The 18,549-nt window shown below is 36.7% G+C and overlaps 1 protein-coding gene across 23 annotated transcripts in view; it reads left to right on the forward strand.

Moving 5' to 3' along the window:
• Window positions 1-16,861, forward strand: part of LOC113061565 (CUGBP Elav-like family member 2) — a 138,752-nt gene extending 121,891 nt beyond the window's left edge. For 3 of the 23 annotated variants that reach the window (XM_026230819.1, XM_026230764.1, XM_026230828.1), the window contains 6 exons: window positions 2,271-2,405; window positions 3,783-3,908; window positions 8,018-8,215; window positions 9,574-9,717; window positions 10,389-10,554; window positions 12,225-16,861. In XM_026230819.1, the coding sequence (XP_026086604.1) occupies window positions 2,271-2,405; window positions 3,783-3,908; window positions 8,018-8,215; window positions 9,574-9,717; window positions 10,389-10,516 (731 nt within the window). In that variant the 3' untranslated portion in view covers window positions 10,517-10,554; window positions 12,225-16,861. The remainder of the gene's footprint in view (window positions 1-2,270; window positions 2,406-3,782; window positions 3,909-8,017; window positions 8,216-9,573; window positions 9,718-10,388; window positions 10,555-12,224) is intronic. The other 20 variants (XM_026230782.1, XM_026230846.1, XM_026230802.1 and 17 more) reach the window with 12 other exon arrangements.
• Window positions 16,862-18,549: the final 1,688 nt, after the last annotated feature.

Here is an 18,549-nt window from a genome sequence, read left to right on the forward strand (position 1 = left end):
TTTAATCATACTGGTTTATTCGCGGGAATGAATGGGAATTGGTCAAGCATGATGGACAAAGTGGTTTGTTATTATACTTACAGATTATGTACAGCAATGTGTCAGTGCGGGATTAAAGGAACCATTCAACCAGAAATTAAAATAATTTCCTCCTTCGTCTTTCCAAATGTGTTTGGCTTATTTCTTTCGTGGAACAGAAAGGTATATATTTTTTAAATGTGCAAGCTGCTGTTTTACATAAAATGAAAATTAAACAGAATGTTATATACATGTTGACATTTAAATATGGCACGTCAAGACTTTTTTACCAGGTTCATTTAATGACTTATGACTGTGTGATGTTAAACTTAATGTGATATTTCTTGATTTTCCATATATGGATTTACCTCAATTTTTTTTTATTTAAACAGCTCAAAGTAGACCATTGCATAAACCCAAGCAATAAACCTGCTCAATATGACCAAACATATAAGTCTGTTTGAGACACTGCTTGAAGTGCGAATCGACAGGAGCTCTCAAACTCAACAGGATTTTAAGGCTTTTCTCGGCTGAATTGTGAAATCTTTGGGCCCCTCCATCTGTCGCTTGGCAACGGTCTATGATTGGCAGACGATATATACAGCTGACATCTGCTGCGTCTGTGCTGTGGGCGGAGTTAAGAGCCATAAGGAGCTCCATTACACATGATGAACATTCAGCGAGAGCCAGCATCACCTCTTTCCTGACACCTCTCTCTCCGCTCAGTACTCCGAGAGTGTGAACATACTGCATGGGTGGATCTCTCTCTCACACACACTAGCAGAAGAGCCCTTCTCAACCAAAGAACTCACATTGTGCCAAATACTCAATGCCCATTTTCTGACACTTGTGTGCCAAAAACTCAAAATGGTTCCTTTTCCGCTTTATTCAGAAGCACAAAGGCGGTCACAAAGCCCTCAATTTCATAGTTCATTTCTGTTGTAACCTCCCTTTTTGACCTCCCAACATTGCACTTTCTCATCCAATGAAGCTTTTTCTAGTTTCTTTTATATTATATATTATTCAAGGTTAAAGTCTTGAACCATGAATTCAGAAATGACCTATTTAATTGACCTTTAACGTTTTTTTACTCTGAACAATTACTCAAAATAATTACAAATTTTGCCCTCATAATATTTTGTTGTAATGTGGTAACTAAAACAGATTACTCTTGTTTTTCAAACCCTTCCTTCAAACCACCTAGGCTGAGACCACTTTTCCCAAGTCCTGGACAATTTTTTCTTTCTTTTCACTGTTGGATATTCGTTTGTTTTGGAAATGCCACAAAATGAAAGTGGACTGAGTCTTGCGAGCCATTTCATGCTGATTTGAAACCTGCTGTTCAAGACCTGTAACATTATGGAATCATCTCTGCCCTTATGTCTTGACCTGGTCTTTGTTTTGCAATTAGAGGTAGATTTCCTGTCTCTAATCACCTTCTGTGATGTGCTAATTAGACTCTTAATGCGCTTCTCTTGCTTGCTCACTGGATTGGGAGGGCAGACAACCGTGGCATCCCCAGAGCACTGTCTGACCAATTCAGATTACACGCTAGTTCTGTCTAAAGGGATAAGGCTGGAAAAACAAATCATTTTTTTTTCCAGATGGCTTCAGATCCTGCATTTGAGCCTTTGCTTTCAGTCTCAGTTCACAAAAATTAATGTGTACTTGTCACCTTTCAGGTATTCACTTGATACTTATTCATTTTCAAAAGGGTGCTGACAATCTTCTCTTATTGCACGCTTTCATCGAGCCAACACTTGGGATGACTACCAGACCGTAATTGAGGTCTAGTCACCAAATTATGGACTCATAAGTTGGTGGCATTTGGGGACAGGGCCTGTAATTCCTCAACAAGTCTTGTGTCTCCTGTGCGTGTTTTTTTTCTCTGTGTGTGCGTGCTTCCTCATAGTATAGAGTATATACATTTTACGTGTATATACGACACATGCTGTGCATTTTCCTGTTCCACTTCCAATCTCTGTCCTTCTTGGCTGCAAGCCACTTCCCGCAGTGTGTTGGCGTCATGGCCACTGCATGTAGCCGTGCCTCAAACACACTAATCTAGAGTCACCTTTGGAGTAGATGCACCCGAGCTCATGCATAGAATCAGACCTTCAATTCGAAACACCTCTACACACAACTCCACTAACTTTTTCACACAAATACCTGCTCGCGTAGAGCATTCTGTAGCACATGTGGTTCCTTTAGTTTAACGCACACGCACACATTGACACTTTCTCTCTCTTCAGGTATGAATGCTCTGCAGTTGCAGAATCTGGCCACTCTAGCAGCAGCGGCGGCTGCAGCACAGAGCTCAGCCAGCCCGTCCACCGCTAACGCCCTGACCTCCAACACAGGGTCCCTGGGAGCCCTGGCCAGCCCAGGTAACCAGAGGCCGTCCCATCATCACCATTATCATCTTCGATATCCTGTTCGATATCATTTCCACCGTAGCGTCGTTGTCCGTTCGTCTGTTGTAGTTGAGTTCGCCATTCTCTTTGAAGTTTGAATGTCCTGCATCAGAATTCTTAAGTTTTCATGTTGTGTTGTCTTAAGTTTCATGTTTGCGCATATGTGTGTCTGTTTGCGTAATTCCTTGATAACATCCATCATGGTTTACGTTCATCATCATCATGTTTGGGAGACTGTGTTCATATGTTTGACGGTTCGCTGTTGTGCTCTTTGGCTTTAACCGTGCTCCGTTCATTTTGGAAAAGATGAAATGTGAAACTAGCAGACACTTATAAGTGTGACACGTGGTTCTCCAGTTAGATTAGCATCTTTGTGTCTTGCTTTGAAACTTGAACATTTCTTTCAAACTTGCAAAAATGCAAATGTCTTGTGCAGAGCAGAGGGAAAAGCTTTTATATGCTCCAGAGCTCTTTTGTTTCGAGAGATGTTTTCTTTGTATTTTATTGCTCTTTTCTGAAAACATTGTTGTCATCATTGTTGTCATGATTGCAAAAATCTGTATTGTTGTTGATGTCTCTGTCTTTTTTTGTAATTTTAACATAATTCCTTTAAAAAAAATAAAATAAATGATGCATCCATATATCTATCCATATGACTATCCACCCACCTTATCCACTTTATAAGGACTGCATCATATTTAAAAATAAATGTAATAAATAAATAAAATATATTAAAATTTCTAGTACCTTGATGATATTAAGGTGAATTTTTTAACAGAAAAATGTATGTAGTAATGTATAAATCTGAATTCATACTGAATGCAAAAGAAAAAAAATACATAATAATAATAACAATAATAATAATAATAATAATAATAATTTATAAATAATGCATGTGTATTTTCACACTTTCCACAAAGGAAAATCTTTTTTTTTTTTTTTTTGCATGCACCAGTATGTAACAATACACAGTAAGAAACAGCAATCAGAGGCACTATTTAAAAAATCTGTCTTGATGCACAAGTTACAGGACCAGAAAGGATTGCAAAATTAGTCTAATGTGACCCTCTTTAGAAAACTTAATGGCCTAATAAATTGCGCAATAAAATCATTGCGATGTTAAGAACATAACTTAATGATACAAAGTCACCCAACCCTACAATCTATCAGTGAATCAATCTTCCACCCATGCATCCTTCCCTCTGTGTACCTCCACCAAAGCTTTAATGTATGTAACTTTAACCATTTCAGCATCCTCTGCAAATGTATATGTTCAAACATCTCTCTATTTTTCTCTCTTCCATTTCTCCACCTGTCTCTCCTTCCTGCTCTGTCTGTCTTTCCCCACAGTAGGTTCCACAGCTAACTCCACCGCAGCTGCAATGGGTTCCCTGGGTTCTCTGGGGACACTGCAGGGTCTGGCCGGGGCCACCGTGGGCCTCAATAACATAAATGCACTAGCAGGTAGCGTCAACAGTGAGTACTACCGTCCATCGGCCTCTCCATCCCAATCCATACAACATCACCTCATACCAGCCACCCACCGCTCATAGAGATGCCAGCTATCTCCCAAACACACACATAGTGAATGTTTTTCAGGAAATTTACTTTAAACATCGGCCAAAGCGAGGGCATCTCTCTGGGCTTCAGTGAGAGTTTGCTGCGAGAATTTCTCACATTTAGTCCTGCTGATATATTTAAACTGTCTGTGCCTCATTGTTAAATCAAATCAGATCAGATCAAATCCATTTGCTAAGTCTAAACAAATGTAGCTCATCTCTTGTAGTTGTGAGTGTGTTTGCACCAATCAGACACATCTCCACACATTCAGACATGCTAACACACTGCTAAACCATTGCTCTGGGTGTTTCTATAGACGTGCACTTGTTTTGTCACTATTGTGAGTGTGTGTATTGTGTATATGTGTGTGTTTTATCTTGGGGTTTGAATGATTTTGAATGAAACCCATAAGCCTTTTGTTCTTCAATGAAACGCAGATGTATTTTTATTGAAACCTGATAGATTTATGTCCTTTTGTCCATTCCAGCAAAACATTCGCGCTTAATGACGACATAAAGGAAAAAATATGAATCGAGTTAAATCAAAGTCCTTTGAAGAAATCTGATTTCTTTTAATAAACAGATTCATTTAGGCTTTATTCACATATGAACATTGATCAACGCACATATGAACAACACCTCAAATATAGTGTACGGAAGATCAACTGTAATTGTTTACAGTGTTGGGAAGGTTTGGAAATGGAAATGTAAACAGGTTTTTGATTACAAGCTAGCCTATTCAAAATGTAATTAGTAGTGTAACTATTCCAGTTACTTAAAAAAATAAAGCATATACATACAATTAAAAAATATACATAAACTGAAATTGAATATTCGCCAAAACGGCTCAATGATTGTTTTTGACGTCACATCGTACTTCATCTTCAGACCAATCAAATGCTCTCTAGAAACCGAATTGCTGAAGTGCTGGCTGAGATCGCTCACTTGTTTACAGTGTAGTATTCCTGTACAGTGAATGGCTCGTAGTGCACAATGTAGGTGATAGGGAACGATTCAGACAGTGTAAATATGCTTTCAATTGATGCAAAAATGAGGTCTGGTTTCACGCGAACCGCGGCAGCGCACACAGTCTGATCTGGACTTTGGCTCCGGTCCAGAGACACGATCGCACGAAGCGGATCATATGTGTGAGTCGGCATATATTAAATACTTTTACAACTACACAGCCTCAGCATGATCATGACCACTATTTTGTTTTACTAAGAGTTTCATATTGAATTTAGGGGGTAATTTACTAGACTGTGGCTGTCAAATGTGGCTTTACCGAGCTCAACGGCTCTGGCCCGAGCAGATATAAACAAATACTATTGGCTACTTTAAAAAGGGGGCGTGGCTGCTCGATATGTCCCACCCTCTGTTCCTGTTACAATTTAAATTGTCACCACATAGAATAATGCTGCGTGTTTCAAGGCACTTAAGCAGACCTTAAACATTTTTAAAAGTAACTGTAATTTACAGTAACATTTTTTTACTCCCAATTACTCCCAAACACTGATTGTTTGACAAAGAAGAACAAATCGTACTGTTTTTGAGTTGTGCTGGAATGGACTTTCAATGGAACCCTATAAAAAATAATTTGGTTTGACAATAAACAAAATTTGTATGTGTTTGAAACGACAATCTTTCAGGGTTAATAGTTGAATATTGGCTTCTGTGGGTGTTGTGACTTACTCCAGTAGATTGCAAACAGATGTTATGCATTTTGTTGTTACCAAATTGTATTTTAGCGCAACTGCAAAGCTGTTTTGACAAATCAGCATTCAAGACTAGGAACTACTCATCTTATAATAAAATGTACCTGTGTAATTAGTATGCATAGATGAGCTAAAGATCTCTGTGGCCTGTGCATGTGTATATGTCAGTGTGTCGGCACGCGGACAAAATCTCTATCTCCCCCAGTGACCTTTCAGCCAGGTTTCTGGTTTTATAAATCAAGCTCTCTCTAACAGAATGCCTACAATTTAAATTCATTTAAATTAATCTCTCTCTCTCTCTCTCTCTCTCTCTCTCTCTCTCTCTCTCTCTCTCTCTCTCAGTCTCACACACAAACATACACACACACGCACACACAGTGCTCATTTAAGAGGCTGTATAGTGTAATTGAATATAAAAGGTCAGTATTGTAATTATTGCTGGATAAATGAGGGAGCTGGCCATCCAAACACTTTGCTCATCATTTATTGTTTCCAGGCCGTCAAGCCAAAAGGCCAATCAGTAAATACTCATGAATCAGTCTTTATAAACACACACACACACACACACACACACACACTGACTAAAATATATTCTGTACACAGTGCACAACTGCTTCTATAGTAGCACGATTTGATGTGTTGTTTTACATTATGAATATGAGTTGCCACAAGGGATTCTGTAGTTTAAGTGTCCTTTTTCAGTGCTTTATTTCTTCCATAACTAGAATATATATATATATATATATATATATATATATATATATATATATATATATATATATATATATATTGTATTACTATATACTGTAATAATGTATCTGATGCATTATATTGACCATAAACACCCAATGGATCAATTTAAGAAATAATTGACAGATTATTTGATAAGTACTGATATTTGATATTACTAAAAGTAAAGGCTGTGTATATGAAATCAATAATGATTACATTCAGTAATTATATTTAAAGAAATTGATTATTGTTATATCATTTATATACAGCAAGGATGCATTAAATTGATTCAAAAAAGACAATTATAATGCTACAAAAAGATTCTGTTTCAAATAAATTCTGTTCTTCATCTAATAATAAATATAATCTCAGTTTGATTTAGCTTTATATATATAGGACCTGAGAACCTGGATCACAAAATCAGTCATAAGGGTCGATTTTTCAAAATTGAGATTTATACATAAATAAATAAGCTTTCCATTGACATATGAATTATTATATATAGGACCATATTTAGGCGAGATGCAACTATTCTGGAATCAGAGTGTGTGCAAATATCTAAATATTGAGAACATTTCCCTTTAAATCTGTCCAAATGAATCCCTTCTCAATGCATTTTACTAATCAAAAATTAAGTTATAATATATTTATAGTAGGAAATTTATATATTGTCTTCATGGAACATGATATTTTCTTAATATCCTAATGATTTATGGCATAAAAGAAAAATCTATAATTTTGTCCTATACAATGTATCTTTTGCTATTGACTGGTTCTACTCATGACTGGTTTATATATATATTTATATAAATGATCCTTTGGAATTATTCTAATATGTTTTGTGCTAAAATTTTGTGCTAAAGAAAAAGAAATACCATTGTTAGCAAAAAATACCTTTGTAAGCAAAGGAGACTTGTTCAAAACCTTTTAAACCTTGTTTTTAACAAACAGTAATTTGTATATTTACATATGTATTCCCATAGACTGCGCTTATGCTGCTCATATATTTACAGGAGTTACTCCCTGAAGCACATGTTCATCTGTTTTAGCAGTCAGGGGTTCTGTTTTTAATGGATCCAAGGATGCATTTGTATTTTATTAAAAGAGTTTAATGTTTTCCCCATAATTAATACAGCCAAGATTGCTGACACGAATAATGAGTTAATTAGATGTAGATTTCCGCTGTGTGAGGTTAAAAAGGTGATTGGTCAGATGTTTCTGTGTGTCTGAGGGTCGCTGTGGTGATAGTTTTGTGCTGCTATTGTGACATTAGTGTGCATGTGTAGGCCGCGCGCTCCTCATTTGCATACACCGATCAGTATATTATGTATTTTCTCTATCTTGTGTTTGTATGTATATGTGTGTGAGTGGGTGCTGTTTATGATGTGATGTCCAGCGTGACGTTTGTGATTCTGCTGTTTGTGTGTGTGTTACGTTCACTGTTCACGTGTGGAGTTGTGTTTTTTGTGTTCTGTCTGTTTTTGTGCGTGTCGTGCTTTGTTGTAGAAACACACCCTGAGTCCAAATGCTAACGAGTAAGAGCACTTCTTTTTTCTTTATTGTTGGGTTTTATGTAAAGTTGCTCACATGCTCTCAGGTATGGCAGCTCTGAATGGCGGGCTGGGCAGCACAGGCCTGAGTAACGGGTCGGCCGGGCCCATGGACGCTCTCACACAGGCCTACTCAGGGATCCAACAGTACGCGGCTGCCGCCCTGCCCACCCTCTACAGCCAGTCCCTACTGCAGCAACAGAGCGCTGCAGGCAGCCAGAAAGAGGGTACGGACACACACACACACACACACTGGACATTGCTTACAATGGAAGGGAGAAATCTAGTTCAACTAAATTAAACTAGAACTAGATTAAATTAGATAACATCCATTTCAAATTCATTTAAGTAGCACAGCAAATATGGAGGTACATCAGTGACAAAAGTGGAAAAAAAGGGTTTTATATTTTTTTAATCTAGCATCCTTAACTACGATGGATCCTATGTACTTGCATTTAAATATATAATTTAGTAGAACTCACTTATTGTGTACATGCAAAATTGTACTTATATTTTAAAAATACCTGCACATATTTTTAATTCTGCAATTACATTTATAATAACACTCTTGACCCACCCCTTACACCTTAACCCACCCTTAAACCTATCCATACCACCAAACCTGTCCCTTACCTTAACAGTATCCCTCCTCAATAACAGCAAAGGTGTTTTGCAATACAATATAAACACAATAAGTACATTGCACTTTTTTTTTTGTATTTTACTTTTTTTATGCAGCTTAAACAATTTTGCAAAACTTTTGTCTTTAATATACATCCATAACCAAATCCGTGTCAGTCAACATTCACTACCATTTAAGTAATGGCTGCCGAAAATTCAGCTTTCCATCACAGGGTTATGTCGCATTAAAAAAAAATATATATACATATAGAATGTATATAAAAAAATACATTATATCTTTATATATATAAAAAACTTGAACCTGTAAACACTTGCACTCTCTATATCTCTCTTCTATTTCTATTCTAACTAGTTGTTTTCTTTTTGAGAATAAAGAAAAAACCCAATGACCCGCTAACACTAGCATTCTGTATTCAGTTTTCTATTCTATCTATTTGCTTTCTTTTTATTTATTATAAAAAATTACCCTCTAACACTGGTGTTCTCTATTCTTTTTCTGTTCTTTTGACTTTATTTATAAAAAAAAATACTAGCATTCTCTAATCTTTTTCTGTTCTATCTTCTTTTTATTTATTTAAAAAAAAAATAATTGACCCTTTAACACTGGCGTTTTTCTTTATATTTATAAACAAAATAAATGAATGGCATTCTAACACTTGTGTTCTCTATTCTTTTTGTCTGTTCTATCTACTTGTTTTCTTTTCATTTATTATAAAAAAATATAATAATAATAATAATAATAAAGAAGTTTGCCAAAATGTACTGTGTTAGACTAACTGAGACTTGTCACAGCACTCACATATTATTGCTCTTTTGTTGGTTTTGATTGCTTCTTTTGTCCTCATTTGTAAGTCACTTCGGATAAAAGCTTCTGCTGAAAGACTGAACGCCAATGTAACTTCACTAAACATGGACACATGTACATTTTGTGTGTGTGGAACAGGACCTGAAGGAGCCAACCTGTTCATCTACCACCTGCCACAGGAGTTTGGGGACCAGGACATCCTACAGATGTTCATGCCTTTCGGAAACGTGGTGTCTGCCAAAGTCTTTATCGACAAACAGACCAATCTGAGCAAGTGCTTCGGTATGCACTGACACACAAACACTCCTGGGAAAGACAACCCAGAATATAACAGTAACAGTTATTCGCTTATGGGTTACAGCATGCAGGCACATTTAATTTGACATTAAACTAGTCATTAGACTACAACAATTTGTGCTTTGCAAAACTGAAAAAAAAATTGTGTTCACGCTTAAGCCCCGTTCACACCAAGAACGATAACTATAAATATAACGATATTAGCATCCACACCAGCGAACAATATCATCTGTTTATTCTCAGCGCACATGCGTCTGCCGCTTTAAATCCTCGAGCTCATTACAGCAGGATGGATTCTGATTGGATGTCAATGTTTATATCGTTCATCAGCTGGAAAAAAAAATTGTTCTGAAAATGATTCCAACGAGACCGTTTCTCTATGCCTTTATCGTTATAGTTGTAGTGTGGACTCTGCTATTCTTTAATATTGAGAACGATTTTTAGAACTATATCTTTATTGTTATCTTTATAGTTATCGTGCTTGGTGTGAACGGGCCTAAAGTCTGTTATGCTATGTTACTAAATTCAGTTTTATGCTGTATTTCATATTGTCATTTAGTTTTTGCATTTTAAGTTTTACCGGCAATTATGACTTGATTGCAGTCTCAAGACATTGTGCTCTTCCTATATCCCTTTCTGCTTTTCCTCTATCATAGGTTTCGTCAGTTATGACAATCCTGTGTCAGCGCAGGCCGCCATTCAGGCGATGAACGGGTTTCAAATCGGCATGAAGCGTCTCAAAGTCCAGCTCAAGCGCTCAAAGAACGACAGCAAACCGTACTGATCTTAGCTCTAGGGCCTCTCTCATGTTACACTGCTAGGGTAAGTCCCCACTGCTGCCACGGTTGCCAAACTGGGACTCCGGGGGGGAGGGGATGCACGAGGGGGAGTTTCACCCTTTGACCACCAGAGGGAGCCACTCTCCCATAACCTTCTTTTCAGCTTTTTTTTTAATTAATAACAGTATTATTTTTGTCTCTTTTTTTTTCACATGAACGCTTCCATTTCCGCCATTTTCCTTTTTGTATGACTTGCGATGGATGAACAGCTATTATTATTATCGTTTGAGTCATGTGTCATTTTTTTTTAAGTAAATATTTATACAATGTCTATTTCATTCTATGATGATAACAACAGCAGAAAGAAACGATGTATAAAGTATTATTTGTTTCTCTTTGTGAACCTGAGGCTTGTAAGGACAAGTAGAGAAGGTTCCGATATGATTAAAGCACCAATATGCACATTAACCTTTGCCCTTTGGCCTCTGGTGTCGGTTCAGGGCTTTGCTGCTCCTTCGAACCCTTGGCCCACTGGCACTAGAGAGGAAAGGGTTAAACCCGCTGTGGCCTCTCTGTAGTCAACGGCAACAACTGCCTAAACAGCTTCCTCAACAAATACTTGCCGTCAAATGTTCAGTGATTTTTTTTTTAATTTTTTTTTTTGCTTTTCTTTTTTCAGTCATTTTCTGTCAGTAAGGGTTTTTCGTTATCGTTGTTTTGTTTTTTTGTTTGTTTTCTTTAAAGTCCGAATTTTATGCGTTAGATGATTGTGGTCTTTGTCCAACAGAATTTGTGTAGAGAATTAAAAAAAGATTTTGATCTGTCGATGGTTAAAAAGAATAAAGCGTTCTAGGTTCTATGTGGAGGGGTGGGGAACTGAAGACTTGATGTTTATCGAAAGAAAAAAAAAAACTTAAATTACAGAAAGCCACAGGCCTGTAAATTTTATTTGTAAAAAAGGAAAAATGCAGTTCTATTTTTATACAAAATTTCTACTGCCTCTGAAGTAAAGGACTTTATTTATTATCTTTTAAGTTATTGGGTTTGGAAAGTCGTGCTCTCTCTATCCTGAGCCTCGTCCGGTAGTCTTCATAAACCACACGATCTGTTGTGTGACGAGAACACAGAATCACGTACAAATCCCCTGTTTTTCTTTCTTTCTCTCTCTCTCTCTCATCTTCCCTCTCAACATTTCCCACAATCCCATCCGTCACGTCCCCATCATATCTGTCTCTACTCTCTCTTCCTCTCCTCTCTCTTGTCATAAGTAGTGGCACTTCACAAGTGAAATCTCTTTTTTGTTTCATTTTGTTTCGTATTGTTTGGATTTTGTTTGTTCTCTCCAAAAAATAAAAAAATTTTAAAAAAAAATGGAATAATCTATCCCAAACGGCGATCCATCTGTGGTCTCGGATCAGGATGGATACTTTTGGGTGTATTGTCTGTATGGAGGAGATGGAGTGTGTGTTTGTATTCTCTGTGAGCGAATGCCTCATTTACGTGTACATGTTGGCAATTTATTCAAAATGTATGTACTGTACGAAAAAACAAAAAATGCTAATGTGATGTTGGTGAAACGCTGGTTAATAGCACTGCTACTGTTGTTGTCTGTTCGTTTGTTTTGTTTGTTCGTTTGTTGTTCTCATGGTTTAATGATGTTAGTTGTGTGCCGGAGCTGTGTGTGTAACTCTCCTCTCCCGTTTTCTTCCCTAGAACTCATCTCCATGACTCTATGCTCATCGTTTGCCTAGCATGTCTACGTGGCGTACAAAAAACCCCCCGTCTCATCGTCCCGTCATTGTTTCTGATGTCTTTCTGAGTTCTCCTGCTCATAATCTGGTCTCCTTTTACTGATCTTTGTACTTTGATCTTAGCCTGATCTTTTGGGAAAATTTTTGCATGTGACCTCATTTTGAGCTCTTTTTTTTTCTCTTGTTTTTGTTTTATTTTTGTTTGTTTAGATTAACTGGTGAGGGAGGGAGCGAGGGAGGGAAGGAAGGGAGGAAAGAAAAAATGAAAAGAAAAAATAAAATAATAATAATGTGAAAACGCTGCATTCACACTCTAGAGACAGAGTATATTTACTAACATAACCAGAGCATCATTATGAGAAAACAAAGATAAAAAAAAAGATTTTAAAAAATCCTGTGGCAAAACAATTACATATATTTACGTTTGACTTTTATGTTTCTTTTTTATTTGTCTGATTGTTTTTGTTTCTCTCTCTCTCTCTCTCTTTACGTTGTTGTTTTTCATTCGTTTAAAGTAAACTTGAACGTTCAATACAGGGATTGGCGTTGGGACTTACTGTCGGCAACACTCTTAATTTGAGGCCTGCTGTAAGAAACCCACGCTGGTTTCTAAATGAATAGACTACTTCCACGCAGTTTTAATAATAAAAAAAAAAGCTGTCTGATCGATATTAGAATCTCTCAGAGCTTGCTCGTGGTTTTTACATTTTTCAGGCAGTGTAAAGTTTTTTGATAAGGCCATTTTAAGTGGCTTGATTTCTCATTAAAGTCTATATAAAACCACTTTTTTCTAGAGTAGTAAAGGTATTACAAAAAAATAAATAAAAAAAACACACAAGATTGCCCTGTTTGGGGGGAAATGCTACCTACGTGTCACACCTTTTGCTGAACTGACTTACAGTTAGACAATCCGTGGTTTAAATGCACATGAAATGACCTATATTTTATACTGTTTAAATGTATAGAGGAAAAAAAAACAGAGTTTGTGTAACCCGCGGTCCCGTCGGTGCTTTTCGTGGATAAAGTCGTGGTTTCATCAAGTCTAACAGTCTTATTTGTCTCATGTTTTTAAAGAGAAGACTAAAAATCAATTTACTTGAACAATAGACAAAGCCTTTCAAAAGTACTATTACTACTACTATTTTGTTTTGTTTGTTTGTTTTTTTCCTTGTTTTTTTTTTTTGTTTTGTTTAGTTTTTTTTTTTTTTTTGATAGGAGTCCCTCTTTGCTAAATTTCTTGTTGGGTAATTAGCTATATAAAAATTCTTAAAAGTTACAGTGTCGGCTTGTGAAGCATCTATGTCATTATATTATTTTATTTCTATTGTGGGAAACAATATTTAGATGTGTTATGTTGTTCAGCAAAATGTGATTTTTTTTTTCTTATAAAGAAAAAACAAGATGAGTGGAATTTAGTGCCAAATTCTGACGGTACATCCTGCCTACAGCTTCAGTGTTTTACTTGTGAAATTATTTGATAACATGGGTATTTTATTACGTAAGTGTTTTGTATGGAACCATCATATTTAAAGATATAGATTTAAAAAAGGTTGTTAACTTGCTCTTCTGTGGTCTTGTTGCCTGAAACTGTTCATGTTTTGCTTTTCTTTCTTTTTTTTTCTTTATTTGTAAAGATGTAAAAAGTGCCCATGTGTCATTATCGCTCTCACAAGCACACACACACACACACACACAGATTCACAGGTATGCACACACACACACACACGCACGCATACACACACCTGTGCTAAAGGTTGACCTCACAACCCTCTTTTCTTTGACGGTGTGTGTATTTGAGCCCCTGAGATCGAGTCTCAGCAGTTCTCCTTATACACACACACACTTACACACAATTCACCACAGAAGGCCCAGATTTGACAGGACAAATTCATCTGATACATCATGTTTGTCAGTAAACACTTTCTTGTGTGACGGGACATATTTTTGTGAATCAGGCGTTGAACTTTGGACCATCATAATATAATCCGGGGCCATCATGACAGCCACATAATCATTACGAATCAGCTGATATGTGTTCATCAATGTTAAACTCGAAACGTCTCAGTGAAGTCTCGCTTTCTGCTGCCTTTATCAGGACTATTTTACGTTCGTAGGACAACCAAAACTCTGTCCTGATGCCAAAGTAGTTCAGCGTGATCCGCAGTGTTCGATAGCGCCTGTAGCACTTTGTTGTAAACGTTTACACATCGTTCGAACGGCCCGTAAAAATATTGTTTACAAACGTAGTTTACAGGCAGCCCCCTCGAAACCAGTTTACTTCACTTTATAGCACTATTTTATACCCAAGCTCTGCCGTTGCCTTAAGACGTCGATCAGTATTAATGGGCTGGAATACATTGCTGCACATTTTAAAATGTGTGCCAAGGTTGTTTGTGTGTGTTTTATGTGACTGCGTACAGATGTGTGTCTGTACTATGAACAGTTGTTCATTGTCTATTCGTCTACGGTATTTCTAATCTTTAGCCAAAAAACTGGATCTGCCAAACTTTGTGCCAGTTGAGGAACAAAAGGGGCTCATTCATGAAACAAGAACAAATTTGCCTAAATCGTACGTAACAATTTTTTATTTCAATTTTCGTAAATTTCTGTAAATTGGAGCAAACTGTAAACTTCAATTGTTCATAAGTGAACAAATTCATCTGTATGTCATACGCAAACCACTTGTACATAAATGTGTCTTGCATGAATTACATGCAACCATTTGAACAAAAATTTTGTACAAGACTTTTGAATTGCGTGAATTGTGTCTTTTGACAATTCGTACGTAAATTGTCACGCACCTGCAGATAAAAATGTGTGTACATTGTTCGTAAAAACATGTAAATCAAATGTCTTGAAACCAAACTGAAGTGTTAACTGACCAATGGCTTTGAATGGAGAAAATATTGTATGAATGGTTTATACAGAAATATGTTCTACTTGTCTTTCATGAAAGAGGCCCCAAAAATTGAAATATTTTTCTATAATTTACCCGATAATGATTCAGTTTTGTATTGGGAAGTTAGAGTCGTCGGTTTATGATATATCGTTCTCTTTGCCAAATCGTATAACCACTAGCACAAACACAAAAGCACATGCGCACCAGCACAGCGTTATCGTGCAGTATTAAAAATTGACGACTCTTTATGTTTACCCCGTACAGCGTTCAAGTCAGTTGACTTGCTACTTAACCCTCCCAAAAGTTGCTGAAAATTTTGTTTGCAAAACCGATTATAAACGAAATTAGAATCATGCTAAATTTTTCATCGAATGCATCTCTGCTTGACCTCATTTGATTCGTTTGACTTGATGTAATTTCGCTCTGTAATGAACCGCAGTTCAGCGTAAGTGTTTTTACCTCAGCACAGTGCTGTATCGGGGCTTCTGAAATATCGGTAGTTGTTCATTTCCATCTCAGTGTTCGGTTTCGTTTACCATTCTTCGTCACAATCAACTTCAGACAAAAACAGGGTAAACTTTCATGGCCAGCACAATTTCACACACACATTTGTTAGATGTTTAGTAAAGCACAAACTTAAAAGGAGTTCTCGCTGTGACTCTTCACTCAGGGGTTTTTTTGCACCACGCGCATCTGAAATCTGTTTGTTGTTTCTTTTGTTTCTTTCTTTCTCTTAAGTGCTATTTAACAAGTGTATTTTAAAGAAAAAAACGATGTGTAGTTTCTTTGCATTTTGGCTTATGTCAAGTTTTTTGGAAATGTATGTGTTTATCTAACGTGCCGTAACAAAAGCTTGTCGTCTGTAGATTAATATCATTTTGTTTGATTCTAAAAAGATTTAAATAGTTTTAAGTATTGTCTTGAGAAAAGCCAAAGTCAATGCATTTCAGTGGATTATGTAAGCGTGATACATGTTTGTTTGACAACACTTTGAAAATCTGTCATTGGATGGGAATTTAAAAAGTACAAAAAAAGCAGGCTTTCCTATTTCTATCACTGATTGTACTTATGCCTTTTGTACCAGTGGAACTTTTTATACTGGCAATTAAAGGAAAAAAAAAAAAGAAAAAAAAAAAAACATCTGACAGGCTGCGCGGCCCCAGCCAGGGGCCGACAGCAACTGGTTCCCGAGTTTGATTTCTAGGTGGCGTCCAGAACGTTAGGTTTTGATATAAAGATTTTTTAGAAGAACTTTGGCTTGGTATCTTTAGCCTCCTCTTCTTTATTCTTCACATCAGTATTTGCTTTCCTTTTTTTTTCGTTTATTCTTTTCCTTTCTCGGAAAGAGGGTCGAGGTGTTTTCCTTTTGGCTTATAAATACGTAATGCCGTTTGTCTTTACAAAGAGTCTTTACAACAGCGGTAAGTTTCATTTAGTTAAGTATTGTGCAGTCACCATGATAAAGACGATTAGATGATTTAGAAGTATTTAGTCACCTTCAGTGGATAAATGTATTAGTTTGACAAACAAGATAAAAGTAATTTGAGGACTTTGCTTTTAGCTGTTTAGATTTTTCTGGTTTCTCTGTCTTTGCTGTTAACCTAACTGTGTAGCTGGAACAGTCAGACTTATTTTTGTAAATGTACGTTCTTGTGTGATGCAGTTTTTTGCCTCTGTCTCCGATATTAAACCATTTTTCCTAATACTCGTCTCTTTCTCTGTGGCGTGGTGTTCTAGTACCTGTCCGATGTTGTACAAATGTTCACGCAACCCTCCGGTGTTTCACGTCTCGTTTCTATCTCCCTTCTCATTTTTTTTTTCTGTACCGTTTTGGTGGATTGTTTTTTTGGCTATTTGATTTATTTTATTTACATTGCGATTAATTTCAGTCTCATCCCCAAACATGGTAAATATACATAAAGATTTATATATGTATATTTCTGTGCAGCCCAACTTGCTGTAACAGTAGATGGACAGCCGTTTATTAAACACCCCTCTGCGAGGCCCCAGCCTTTCGCTTCCTAATGTTTGACCTCAAAGCGAAAAACTGGAAACTGTATCATCATATTTAAAAACTGACCCATTTTTCCACTTGATTTGTTTTAAAATGTAACATAAATACTCGCTGATGGTGGGGCACAAACCTGAAGGCACTGACTAAGAGGTCACACTGTTCTGTACTGTACCGCTGCTCTGGGCGAGGCCCCCGTCTGTCCTTCTGTCTGTGTCCCTATCCACTATGTGCTGTCCATGTGTTTACTGCATCCCTACAGAGATACCAGAGAGTCCCAAATCAATTTACTACCATTATAAAGCATTACAAAATAAACTTAAGTGTTCAAGTATTTTGAAAACTCCAGTTAGAGCAGGTTCCAGGGATTCAGTGCTTGATTTTGTTTTTTGAATAATCATACAGAGAAGGGATAGTGCACCCAACAGTAAATATTGTGTCATCTCCTCAACCTCATGTCACTCAAAATGTGTATGTTATAAATCGCACCTTGTACAATGAAAGTAGATGGGAACTTTGAAGATCGAGCTCTGAATGGGACAAAAAAAACACCATAAATGTAGTCCATACTACTTGTGTGGCTATATTCCATGCCTTCTAAAGAAATACTATTGCTTTTGTGCGAGGTTCAGAATTTATGCCAAAATTGGTATTTTTGGGTGCACTGTCCCTTTAATTATGAGATTCCACTGAAAACCGTGTTTCTATAGACAAAATAACAGGATAGCACTTTGTTCTTCTGTTGAAAATATTAAGAGGTTTTTGTTGCAGGAATATTTTACCACAAAGACACATCTTACGTCACTTTACCGGAGATACAAAGCAGTAAAAGTGTGAGTCAAAACAGTTGAACTTAAAAGTTTCATGTTGGTGCGTTTTCAGACATGACGCTGTCGAAATATGTTCCATCAGAATCACTTCACAAAAAAAGCAGAACTAAGAGAGTCCGTGTCACTGTGTGTGAAAACTGAACTTAGGGCTATGTAAGAAATCAGAAAATTTTTATCAAAGACGTCTGCTGCTGGAACACAGAAGCATCTCTTCAGACAAGTACAAAAGATTTTCTCTGGCTCTGAGCTGAAGGAAGACTATCTTTAATGGAGAGAAAGAAAGAAAAATGGATCTGACCGATCATGGTAAGACTAAACTAACCTGAAGGATGCATTTTATGTATATAATGCAACTACATGGTCTATAATGTGGTTAGGATCAAGCCAAATGTATTCGTAACACACACACAGTTTTTCTCTCAGTGCTTTGAATATTCTCATTTTGGCACATTGGGAAGTTATTAGGGTATATGCAATTGTTTTGTTTTTGACCAGTAAAATAATTGTGAATTCCGTCAATTATGACATTACAAGGAAGTAGGCCTAT

The sequence above is a fragment of the Carassius auratus genome, chromosome 4 (assembly GCF_003368295.1).
Source record: "Carassius auratus strain Wakin chromosome 4, ASM336829v1, whole genome shotgun sequence".
In the NCBI taxonomy this organism is placed as follows: domain Eukaryota; kingdom Metazoa; phylum Chordata; class Actinopteri; order Cypriniformes; family Cyprinidae; genus Carassius; species Carassius auratus.